At 46.0% G+C, this 13260-nt stretch overlaps 1 protein-coding gene across 1 annotated transcript in view; it reads left to right on the top strand.

The window, feature by feature from the left end:
- PLCXD3 (phosphatidylinositol specific phospholipase C X domain containing 3) overlaps positions 1–13260 on the top strand; it is a 217050-nt gene that overhangs the window by 128465 nt on the left and 75325 nt on the right. The window contains exon 2 of the mRNA XM_030192187.1: positions 6234–6942. Coding sequence (XP_030048047.1) covers positions 6234–6942 — 709 coding nt within the window. The remainder of the gene's footprint in view (positions 1–6233; positions 6943–13260) is intronic.

Below are 13260 nucleotides of genomic sequence, written 5' to 3'. Positions count from 1 at the left end.
CACTTAGCCTCCCAAAGTGCTTTGAAAATATGCCTCAAGCTTGGTGTACCAACTTACACCTGCCATTAACATGGCATAAGAGGCTGTACCGATGTTGACTTCTATGTCTTCAAGATGCCATTATAGAATTGGTGCTAAGCACACAGCATTGGGGTGCCTACACTGAGGTGCCGATTTATAGAGTTGCAGCCATAATGTCCAACTGTGTATGTACAGTGGTGTACTTACTTTAGTTGCCACCTGGGGCAAAACACCCCTCTCCTCCGAGGAGGGGGGTGCGCAGAGCAGGCATGCAGCTGTCAGCTTTGCCGGTCCTCTAAACCAGAACAGGAAGTTGACATCAGAGGGGGTAGGGTCTGGCAAAGCCAACAGCTGTACACCTGCTCCACTCACCCCTTTGTTGCCTGCACCTAGGGCACACTGCGCTACCCTTTTTATGCTAGAGTGTATGTGTGTGGGGGTTTTTTTAATAGGACTGTTATGGAATGATTGTGATTGTATAGGTTAATTATCAAACTGTTGGGGAAGGGGAAATGGGCTAAAGGCTGGAAATTTAACTAAAGTGGGTGTAAGGCTGAAGGTTCACCTAGGGCAGCTAATACTGCTGTCTAATGGTTGGCCCGGCCCTGGGCTAATGGGGAGTTTGAGTTGCTGCTACTGAGGTGACTCCAGAATTGACATATTATGTATTCTATACTTTATCAAGATATAATTCTCTGTGTCTACTGTTGTACATCTCTTATAGATCAGTAAAAATAAAGTTTAAAACTTAATGTAAACTTTTTGTGAAATAATATCCATGTGAGCAAATAGTTAGGAGAACATGTGCAAATGGCAAGGTTTTTGTCCCTTTTAACATTTTCTACCCTAGTCCCATCAATGGACTTAACTAACTTCTCAGCCTTCCCAAATGAGTCATTAGAGGTCTGTGGATCAGGGCCGTGCCAACACGGTAAGCGAGGTAAGCATGGCAGGGGGGTGCCACCCTCTGGGGGGTGCCGCTGCACCATGCTCACCTCGCTCGCCCTCCCGCTCCCATTGTTCAACTACTGCCCGCCCTCTTCTCCACCCCCCCCCCCAACATCCCTTTTGTGTTTTTTTCTTTTTAAATTTACCTCCGTGGCGGTCCAGCAGCGCAGCATCAGTGAAGGAGGCGGCGCTCCCGACGTCTAGCCTTCTCTTCACTGTGTTCCGCCTTCTTCTGACGTCAAGGAAATGACATCAGAAGAAGGCAGAACACAGCGAAGGGAAGGCTAGAGACGTTGTGAGGCGAGCGCCGCCTCCTTCACTGACGCTGTGCTGCTGGACCGCCACGGAGGTAAATTTAAAATAGAAAAAACAAGAAAAGGGATGTTGGTGGGAGAGAAGAGGGCGGGCAGTATTTGAACAATGGGAGCGGGAGGGCAGGGGAGAGACGAGCATGGATGCGAGGTGGGGGAGGGTCATGGAAGGGAGAGAGGGGAATTGCTGGATAGGGATTAATGGAGGGTGACAGAGGAGTGTGGATGGGAGGGGCAGGGCTCAGGGAGAGAGGGGAATTGCTGGATAGGGAATTAGGGATGAATGGAGGGCACAGAGGAGCATGGATGGGAGGGCAGGGCTCAGGGAGAGAGGGGAATTGCTGGAAAGGGATGAATGGAGGGGGCAGGGGACAGAGGAGCATGGATTGGGAGGGCAGGGCTCAGGGAGAGAGGGGAATTGCTGGATAGGGATGAATGGAAGGGACAGGTGACAGAGGAGCATGGATGGGCATGGATTGGGAGGGCAGGGCTCAGGGAGAGAGGGGAATTGCTGGATAGGATGAATGGAGGGGCAGGGGACAGAGGAGCATGGATGGGCATGGATTGGGAGGGCAGCCCTCAGGGAGAGAGGGAAATTGCTGGAAAGGGATGAATGGAGGGGGCAGGGGACAGAGGAGCATGGATTGGGAGGGCAGGGCTCAGGGAGAGAGGGGAATTGCTGGATAGGGATGAATGGAGGGGACAGGTGACAGAGGAGCATGGATGGGCATGGATTGGGAGGGCAGGGCTCAGGGAGAGAGGGGAATTCCTGGATAGGATGAATGGAGGGGGCAGGGGACAGAGGAGCATGGATGGGCATGGATTGGGAGGGCAGGGCTCAGGGAGAGAGGGGAATTGCTGGATAGGATGAATGGAGGGGCAGGGGACAGAGGAGCATGGATGGGCATGGATTGGGAGGGCAGCCCTCAGGGAGAGAGGGAAATTGCTGGAAAGGGATGAATGGAGGGGGCAGGGGACAGAGGAGCATGGATGGGGAGGGCAGGGCTCAGGGAGAGAGGGGAATTGCTGGATAGGGATGAATGGAGGGGACAGGTGACAGAGGAGCATGGATGGGCATGGATTGGGAGGGCAGGGCTCAGGGAGAGAGGGGAATTCCTGGATAGGATGAATGGAGGGGGCAGGGGACAGAGGAGCATGGATGGGCATGGATTGGGAGGGCAGGGCTCAGGGAGAGAGGGGAATTGCTGGATAGGGAATTAGGGATGAATGGAGGGCACAGAGGAGCATGGATGGGAGGGCAGGGCTCAGGGAGAGAGGGGAATTGCTGGAAAGGGATGAATGGAGGGGGCAGGGGACAGAGGAGCATGGATTGGGAGGGCAGGGCTCAGGGAGAGAGGGGAATTGCTGGATAGGATGAATGGAGGGGCAGGGGACAGAGGAGCATGGATGGGCATGGATTGGGAGGGCAGCCCTCAGGGAGAGAGGGAAATTGCTGGAAAGGGATGAATGGAGGGGGCAGGGGACAGAGGAGCATGGATTGGGAGGGCAGGGCTCAGGGAGAGAGGGGAATTGCTGGATAGGGATGAATGGAGGGGACAGGTGACAGAGGAGCATGGATGGGCATGGATTGGGAGGGCAGGGCTCAGGGAGAGAGGGGAATTCCTGGATAGGATGAATGGAGGGGGCAGGGGACAGAGGAGCATGGATGGGCATGGATTGGGAGGGCAGGGCTCAGGGAGAGAGGGGAATTGCTGGATAGGGATGAATGGAGGGGACAGATGGGCATGGATGGATATGGATTGCAGGGCAGGGCTCAGGGAGAGAGGGGAATTGCTGGATAGGGATGAATGGAGGGGGCAGGGGACAGATGGGCATGGATGAATATGGATTGCAGGGCAGGGCTCAGGGAGAGAGGGGAATTGCTGGATAGGGATGAATGGAGGGGGCAGGGGACAGAGGGGCATGGATGGGAGGGCAGGGCTCAGGGAGAGAGGAGAAATTGCTGGACATAGAGGGGAGGGAAGAGAGATGAAGGAGAAGAAATGAGGGAAAAGGAAGAGAGGAGAAAAACTGCACATGGATGAAGAAAATAGGCAGAAGCTGAGGACCAGAAATGAAGAAAAAAGGAGGAAAGGAAAGAAATAAATGGAAAGGAAGCCCTGGAAACGAAGTTAAGAGGACAGATAGCAGCAGAATCAGATACTGGGCCAGCATGATCAGAAAAAGAAAATCACCAGACAACAAAGGTAGAAAAAAATCATTTTATTTTAATTTTAGTGTTTGGAATATGTCCACTTTGAGAATTTACATCTGCTATCTTATTTTGCAATGTATAGCAGTTTGTTTCTAAGAATATCACCATTTTCACGGGGGGGGGGGGGGGGGGGGGGGGCGCCAACTGATAGTCTGCAGGGGGGCGCCAGAGACCCTAGGCACGGCCCTGAAGTCCCATTTCCCTTTCCCTGTTTAAAACCACCGTTTTCTTTTAATTGAATGTCCTGAGTTCTTACAGCTATGACTTATAGAAAAGTTTTCCAAACAATGGCTATATTTAACATTTCAGGTTGTAAATTTATAATCTGAAAATCTAGCTAGTTCTAATTGGGTGACCAACTTTGAGTGATCCATATAGATCCTGGGGTGAAAGACCAGGATCACAAAACAAATATAACATGGACAGTTTAGGTCTTTTACAGAAAGTGATATTTCATGAGTTAACCATAAATATTTTACCTGGTAAAAATCTATAACTCAGTACATTGGAATCCTATGCTCAAATATGTCTGTCTAGTTGAAAATTTGCTGCAAAAACTACATTTTCCTGAAACAATTCCTTCCCTTCATATTTAAATGAATTAAATTCTCATGGAAGGTACTATCATTACATTTAAAATTTATACCAGTGGTGGGAATTTTCAATAATGCAAGAATTCTTCTTAGCAGAGAAAATAGCACATATAAAACAAATATTCTAGTAAGAAAACATGTTTAATCTTAATTAAATTGATTTCCCCCCTGATGACAGTGGCATAATTTCCAGGATACTCAGCATCACATTAGTAGAGAGCTGCACTTTTCATTACTTTAATCACAGAGAGTTTGCTAATGAATAAAAAATAGTTAAATTTGGCAATCAATTATAGCGCACAAACGAGAATCATAATTCAGAAGGGCAGTTATGTGGCCCAGGCTGAAAATTGGCCAGAACCCGTATAACAATCTGGTACTTCTAAGTCCCCCTGATCCCCTTCTTTGCCCCCCAAATAGCCCCCATCCCTCCTAGCCCCTCGCCCAGCCTTCAAGACCAACAGTGCTGCTGCCCTCCTCAGAACAAGTCCCTCCCTCCCCCAATCCCCCCCCCCCCCCCCCAAGACCACCAGGAACAAACTGGGCCTGGGAGGGCCCTCCCAGGCCTAGTTTGTTCCTGGTGGTCTTTGGGAGGGGATCATTGGGGCCAGAAGTGAGTCTCCCTCACTCCTGCCTCTTGCAGCTGGCCTCTGCAATATGACTACTTTGACCTCTCATGGCATCTTGTGGTACTACACAAAGTACCACAAGCTGCCATAAGAGGACACGGCAGCCATTTATACAGAGGTCACTGTAAGGGGCAGGAGTGAGGGGGACTTGCTCCTGCCCTCAATGACCCTCACAGCCCACCAAGAACATGATAGGCCTGAGGGCTACCTTGATTTCAGGGGGGTTGGGGATAGTTAGGGGTGTGTTCCTGGGGGACAGGAGCACTTTCAGTCTAGCAGGCTGGGGGAGGAGTAGGAAGAGCAGAGGTTATTTGGGGGGGGGCCATGAAGGAGATCAGGGGGACTTTAGAGGCACCTGATTGTTATGTACTGAGGCCCACATAGCTATGTGGGTTAATTTAGGACAGCTCTTGAGCTGTCAAAAATTAAGCCGCTTATCTATGCAGGTGCTGGCAACGAATATTGCTGGCACCTATATAACCCCTTGCCTCTCCTCAACACCACCCCCAGTGTCATTTCTGACCTGCCCACTTTTTTGTTGGGCGGTCTGTGGGAATATTCAGTGGCATGCTCTGGTTAAGGAGTGGAGGAGTGGCCTAGTGGTTAGAGTACCAGTCTTGCAATCCAGAGGTGTGACCAGTTCAAATCCCACTGCTGCTGCTTGCAGTGGCGTTCCTAGGGCAGCTGACACCAGGGGCGGATCGCCAATGTGCAGCCCCCCCCCCCCCCCGGCGAAACGACACCTCCCCCTGGCGAAACAACCCGCCCCCCCCGGGTGCATTTTTACCTGCTGGGGGGGGGGGGGTGCCGTGCGCCTATCGGCTTCGCTCGTTCTATGCTCCCCCTGCCCTGTAACAGAAAGTAACCTGCTCCGGGGCAGAGGGAGCATGGAACAAACGGCGCCGACAGGTGCGTGGCACTCCCCCAGCGGCCTGCACCTGGGGCAGACCGCACCCACCGCCCCCCCCCCCCCTAGGAATGCCACTGGCTCCTTGTGATCTTGGGCAAGTCACTTAACCCTCCATTACCTCCAGTACAAACTTAGATTGTGAGCCCTCCTGGGACAGAGAAATATCAAGAGTACCTGAATGTAACTCACCTTGAGCTACTACTGAAAAAGGTGTGAGCAGAATCTAAATAAATAAGTGTCACTGAATATCACCAATTAGGCAGCAGGATGCAATTTAAGCATGCAGGAGAGGCTCCTGCCCATATAAATCACTTTGAAAGTTGGTCAGTCTGGTCCTGAACTCTAAGTTTAAGACCCTCAAAGCATGGCTCTTGCAGGAAACATATTGCTTAATATCTTAATTTCCCCTTCCCCTTTGCACGTCTGCAGACCTATTATGCTATTTTATTCTGTCTCCTCCAAATGGACAGTACACTGCATTTGATACCTACTTGCAGTATATCAAGAAGTCATAGAGAACTAAATTAAATATATAAATGATTCTACCTTGACTTTGATGTAACTGGTATGCACCAAGTAACAACAGATTTTTGCTTTTATTTTTAGGGTCTCATGACTCCTTCAGTTTCTACATTGATGAAGCTTCACCAGTGGGTCCTGAACAACCTGAAACTGTTCAGAATTTTGTCTCTGTGTTTGGGACAGTGGCTAAAAAGTTGATGAGAAAGTGGCTAGCAACACAGACGATGACTTTTACAAGCCAGATGGAAGCTGGGATACGATATTTTGACCTTCGAATTTCCACCAAACCCAGAGATCCTGACAATGAACTCTATTTTGCTCATGGTTTATTTAGTGCCAAAGTCAATGAAGGCCTTGAAGAGATCAATGCTTTTCTCAATGAGCACCACAAGGAAGTAGTCTTCTTGGACTTCAACCATTTCTACGGGATGCAAAAATATCATCATGAAAACCTTGTGCAAATGCTTAAAGACATATTTGGAAATAAAATGTGTCCAGCTATTTTTGCCCAAGAAGTAAGTCTTCAGTATCTATGGGAAAAAAATTACCAAATTTTGGTATTTTATCACAGTCCGGTGGCTCTGGAAGTATCATTTCTCTGGCCTGGACAGATGATGCCAGCTCCATGGGCAAACACAACAGACACAGAAAAACTGATTCAGTTTCTCCAGTCATCAATTACCGAAAGAAGAAAGAAGGGCTCTTTTTTCATATCTCAGGTGGTGTTGACTCCAAAAGCTAGTACAGTGGTTAAGGGGGTTACTAGTGGACTCAGAGAAACAATCACAGAACGGTGAGTGTCTCAAGGATAATATACTGATATTGGCATTGCTTTTTCCCAGATGCTTATGTCCTTGGCAATGAGAAATTACTTTGCTACAGAATACATAGTTGTTCCATAATAGGGATCTTTTACTAAGCTCTGGTATGAAGTGGCCTGTGCTAATATGGATGTGTGAAGTTGGCACACGCTGGACCATTTTTAACTGTAGCGGGTAAAATGACCTTTTTTATGGGGCAGTAAACGGCCGTGTGTTAATATTAAAAGTAGTGTGAAGCTATTTACTGCCTGAGCCCTTATCGCCACTTATTTACTTAGCAGTAAGGGCTCATGTGCTACTCTTGTGGTAGTCAGGCAGTGCTCAGCAATGTGATTGTGCTACTGATTACCACCGGGAACGCTCCCATGATAGAAAATAGAAAATCATTTTCCACCACAGGAAACAGTGTGTGCCAACTTCGAAATAACCACCAGGTGTCTATGCTACCCCGGTGGTAGTGTCGATTTGAGCACATTACCCGCAAGGCAGCCCTACCATGGCTTAATAAAAGGGATCCAAAGAGTGTTAAGCCCTAACGTGTGTTTATGGTCCGATTCTATATATGGCACCTAAAATTAACATACAGTACATAATTACACCTAAGCATATTCTATATACCACATGTAAATCTACCTGCAGTATGTAGAATACGCTTAAGCATAGTTTATGTGACTGACCAGCTTATTTTTGAACAAGAAGGCCGGCCATCTTCCGACACAAATCGGGAGATGGCCAGCCATGTCCTAAACCCAGCCAAATTGGCCGGCTTCAACTGCTTTCCGTCGCGGAGCCGGCCAAACTTCAAGGGGGCGTGTTGGCAGGGTACAGAAGGCGGGGAAGGGGGTGTGGTTACGAGATGGCCGGCTTCGCCTGATAATGGAAAAAAGAAAGCCGGCCCTTACAAGCATTTGGCCGACTTTACTTGGTCCCTTTTTGTTCATGACCAAGCCTTAAAAAGGTGCCCCAACTGACCAGATGACCACCGGAGGGAATCGGCAATGACCTCCCCTTACTCCCTCAGTGGTCAGCAACCCCCTCCCACCCAAAAAAAATTAAAAAACATTTTGCCACCCTCTATGCCAGCCTCAAATGTCATACCCAGCTCCCTGACACAGTATGCAGGCCCATCCCCCTCCCCACCTATTACACTTATGGTGGTAAATGTGAGCCCTCCAAACCCCCCCCACCAAAACCCACTGTACCCACATGTAGGTGCCCCCCTTATCCCTAAGTGGTGTACAGTTGTGGGTTTTGGGGGGGGGATTTGGGGGGCTCAGTACACAAGGTAAGGGAGGTATGCACCTGGGAGCAATTTTTGAAGTCCACTGCAGTGCCCCCTAGGGTGCCCGGTTGGTGTCCTGGCATGCACTACAAATGCTGGCTCCTCCCATGACCAAATGGCTTGGATTTGGCCGGTTTTGAGATGGCCGTCCTTAGTTTCCATTATCGGCGGAAACCAATGGCGGCTATTTCTAAGGTAGACCCAAGTGTTGAGATTTAGCCATCCCCGACCGTATTATCGAAACGAAAGATAGCCGCCCATCTTGTTTCGATAATACTGTCTGGGACGCCGCTTTACGGGGCCGTCCTTAGAGATGGGCGCCCTTATAGATGGGTGCCCCCGTTCGATTATGCCCCTTTAAGTCATCTTGGAAACAGAGTTGTGACAAGTTTGTAAAAATTAAAAATCTTTAAATGGTATGAGGGATTTCTATGTAATTTGGCATCGGTGACGCAAATAGAAGTCACTTTGTGCACATAAAATTTTAATTAATTTGTGCAGGTTTGAGGTTGTTGTTGCAAAATGTTTAGGGGGCTCACTTTTTTTCTCTGGACACAGTGAAGGGCATTTTCGATATGTCTAAGTCCAATTTTGGATGTTTCGCACAAAATATCCAAAATCTGAAAAGGAAAGAATGACACTTTTCTATTTCAAAAATTACCTATCTTTTTTTTCCTTTTTTTGAAAATACTATTTTGAACAAAGTTTTGTACTTTGTACATGTTTTTTAAAACCATTTTTGAAAAATAAAATGTACAAGTGAAAAACATGGAAAATCAAGCCATTGTGGGTCAGCATTTTTAGTACACTGGTCCCCCAGACATCTCAGGAGAGTAATGGGGCACTCTAGGGGGCACTGCAGTGGACTTCATAAAAATGCTCCTAGGTACATATCTCACCATTGCTCCCTTATCTTGTCTGCTGAGCCCCCCCCCCCCCCCCCCCAAAACCCACTATCCCCAACTGTACACCACTAGAATAGCCCTTATGGGTGAAGGGGGCACCTGCATGTGGGTACACTGGGTTTCTGGTGAGTTTTGGAGGGCTCACAGTTTTCACTACAAGTGTAACAGCTAGGGGGAGGTATGGGCCTGGGTCCATCTGTCTGCAGTACTTCACCCACCCATAGACTACTCCAAGGACCTGCATGCTGCTCAAATGGACCTGAGTATAACATCTAAAGCAGGCATAGATGCTGGTAAGTAATATTTTTAATCACGTTCTTTTGGTGGGGTAGGTGTGAGAGGGGGTTAGTGACCACTGGGGGATTCAGGGGAGGGTCATCCCTGATTCCCTCCAGCAGTCATCTGATAATTTAGGGCACCTTTTTGTGCCTTTTTAATTATAAAAACAGGTCTAGCTCTAAACGTCTTAGTTTTAGTCCTGGACGGTTTGGTTTTGTTCCATTGTGACTGAAAAACATCCAAGTCTAAGGAACATCTAAATCCTGCCCTTAACATGTCCCCAACACACACCCTTGAGATCTGGATGCACTGCAGAAGAACAAAATAGAAAAAGGTCTGAAAAATAGTTTTTGAAAATGCTGAATTGGACGCTTTTGTGAGCAAAACATCCAAATGCTGCTTTAGGCCAAGTTTTGCATGTTTTTCTTTTTTCAAAAATGAGCCCCAGTGTATAACATACGTTAATTTTAGGAATGCCCCCTTCTGCCCATGGCCCTCCCATTTCCATGCCCCCTTTTTTCAGATCATGCATAAAATTTTACATGCATAAAGTTCAATTACATTTAATTAGTGCCAAAAATTGCTTGTTAAAAAGCCAATTATTGGTGATAATTAGCTTTTTATTTAATTAAACTGAGCATGGAAATTGGTCACACACTCAACTTTGCTTACACAATTTTTGGTGACTTCTACAGAATTATGGGGATACTGTATATACACAAAGTTACTCTTGCATCAGAAGTGTAAATTTGTACAGGAACTTTCAGGTATATGATTTTATAAAGTCACATCGACATGTATGTTACCTTTCTAAAGAGTCCTTTTACAAAGTTCTGGTAAAACGTAGCCTGCGGTAGTGTGGGTACATCTTTTTGGAGCGCACTGAGCTGTTTTTTTTTTTTTACCGTGGCTGGGAATAAGGTAATTTTTTTAATGGGCTGGGAAATGGATGTGCGCAAAAACTTAAAACCAGTCATTGACCTAACAGTAAGGGCAAGCTACCCGCATAGTAATCATGCAACTTGTGCCAACATGGTCATGCTGCTGATTACCACTAGGAGCGCATCTCCCCCATGGTAGAAACTAGAAAAATATGTTCTACTGTGGGATTCAGTGCGCGCCAAACTAACTTGGAATTCCCACCAAGTGCACGCGCTACCCCAGTGGTAATGCTAATTGAGCATGCTATTCATGTGTTAGCCCTCTTGCAGCTTTGTAAAAGGGCCCCCTAAAATAGGTGCAACATATGCCTAAGCTGTCTGCTATAAGATTACTCTCATTGACGGAGAGCAATTTTAAAACAGTAAATTCATGCATATAATATTTACCCATATAAACAGCTTTGAAAATGGTCCTCATAATACAAACAGTAGGGTAAGATGAGATTGGAAGTATATTCTTATTAATAAATTATCCCTAATTAGTGTGACTTGAAAGTATGTCATAATATATCATCAGAAAGCACTACAATCTGAAGAGGTTTGTAAGCAAATTTATCATCCTTTGACAATCTGAAGTGAACTTTTCTGTTCTTCATGGTACAGTACCCTAATCGCTTGAGGATTACCGAGGCAGCTGTTTTCATTTAGCTCTGTGACTTTGATGGGAACAATATTTTGCACAAATCGAAGCAGTAGTTCAGTAAAGTAAAACTATTTTATTAAACTTTTCAAACTACTGTTTTTCAAGTTCTTTTCTTCAATTTCTCTTCCAGAGATGCAAAGGGCTACTGGATGATACTATTTTTTTATACTAAGAACACAGACTCCAAATAGTTTTTAAAAAACATAATAAGATAACATTATTTTATTATTTTCATTTTTTTCCATCATTTTTGTCACATTGGCAGATTGAGGAGCTGATGGTTAGAAAAAGATCCCCAGCTTTGATATGTGCAAATTTGGTAGATTTTTCTCAAGGTCATTTAGGTCTTCATGTACTAACCTACAATATTTTTTTGCATGTTAATACCTGATTTTGCAAAATTTAGCCGTGAAGTGTAAAGGAGCTCTTGTCTGATTTTCATTCTTTAGTTACACTTTGTGTGAAATTTCTCATATGTTCCATAGCCAAGGACAACACAGTAGCATAGTAAATGATGGCAGATAAAGACCAGTATGCTCCATCTAGTTTGTCCACTAAGGTGGATAAAGTTGTATATGCCACTACATTTGGATTACATCCCTCTATGCCATGGGTTCTCAACCTGGTCAGTCCTTGAGACACATCTAGCCAGTCAGTTTTTCATGATACCCACAATGAATATGCATGAGATACATTTTAATGTGTTGCCTCTATTTAGTGCAAATCTGTCTCATGCATACTCACTGTGGTTTTCCTCAAAACCTGACTGGCTAGGTATGTCCTGAGGACTGGGCTGAGAACCCCTTACTCAATGCCCTTGTTTGAGGTTATACCTGCCCTATGAGCAGGTTACATCCCTCTACATCTTGTTTAAAGTGGGAAGGTCATTTAAGTTTTTCTTTAATTGCATCACCTTGCCATATAGGGATCCTCTGTGTTTATTCTACATCTTTTCAAATTCCATCACTGTTTTTGTCCCTGCCATTTCCACTGAAAGGGATTTCCAGGCTTCTATCACTATTCATATTCCCAGCTCTGCAACCTGTGAGATTTTTTAAAAAATTCCCCCTTCGCACTTCGATAGCAAGATTTAAGGGGCTTTCTGGACTAAATTGGAACCCTCTGGACGCCGTCCCTTGAGGGCCTTTGATCCTTAGTATCTAATGATCTCCTCCCCACTCTCCTTAGCCCTGTTATAGGGTATAAATGATGAATGAAAGGGTCCATGGACTCCCTGGGAAGATCTTAAAATCTTGTTGCCTGGGGGGGGGGGGGGGGGGGGGGGGGGTTGGCTGAGCCTGAACCATGGCTACAATACATAAAGAATCCCCTTATACACTGAGGACCAGCTCATCTCCCAACCACCAATCCCATGACCCCAAGTCATCCATAGGTTCAAAAGATTGTGAAGGCAGGAGTAATCCCACTTTCTTCTACCCCTTTCTTCTACCCTTGTTAGCTGCCACAACAAAATGGTACAACCTGTCTCCCAGCAGTAGTCTGACAGCACTACAATTAAGGACAGCCTTCCAAATAAAGGCACATGCCTAGGCAGGCGAGGCATATAGGTGCATATTTTTTTACCATTTTAATATAGACAATATAAAAGCTCCAGCAATAAAATGCATCTGTGGGTGTATGTGAATACATTTCATGAAATACTTGTATAAATGCCAATCCTACTCCATCCCCAGAGATGCCTACAGATGAATTATATTTTCTGAGCACTATGACTGGCACACACCAAGACTGAGGGATTAAGAACTCAACTCTATAAAACAATCAGAAAAAAATCCAAGAAGGTACTATTTTCAGGTGCAGTAGTCTCTGTCCCTTTGTACTATCTCCCTCAAGGTAAACACAAAATTATAAGTTCTATCAGGACGTAGAACATTACTGTCCAAATAACTCCACTGAGGTTCTTTGCACTCCATAGCTTCCCTTGGCTCTTTCTCTCTCAAAGTAACAAGGAAAAAGGACTAGTTGTTAAAGTTCAGCAAAACATGCAAATAAGCTGCTAGGCTTCTCCAGTGGAAATTGAACCCAATGCTTCGAGCTCTAGAAATATGCAAATCAGCTGCTTAGCCTCATAGGTGGGACTTGAATTCACAGCCTCAGGCATGACTTCTTAGCCTTACAGGTGGGACTTGAACACACAATCTCAAACTCTAGCAATCTAGGCTTCTTAGCCTCACAAAATCTTTTTTTAAGAACACAAGAGTAGCCATACTGGTTCAGAC

The sequence above is a fragment of the Microcaecilia unicolor genome, chromosome 2 (genome assembly GCF_901765095.1).
Source record: "Microcaecilia unicolor chromosome 2, aMicUni1.1, whole genome shotgun sequence".
Classification (NCBI taxonomy): Eukaryota; Metazoa; Chordata; class Amphibia; order Gymnophiona; family Siphonopidae; genus Microcaecilia; species Microcaecilia unicolor.
The sequence above is the reverse complement of the archived record's forward strand: the minus strand, read 5'-3'. Positions and strand labels throughout refer to the sequence as shown.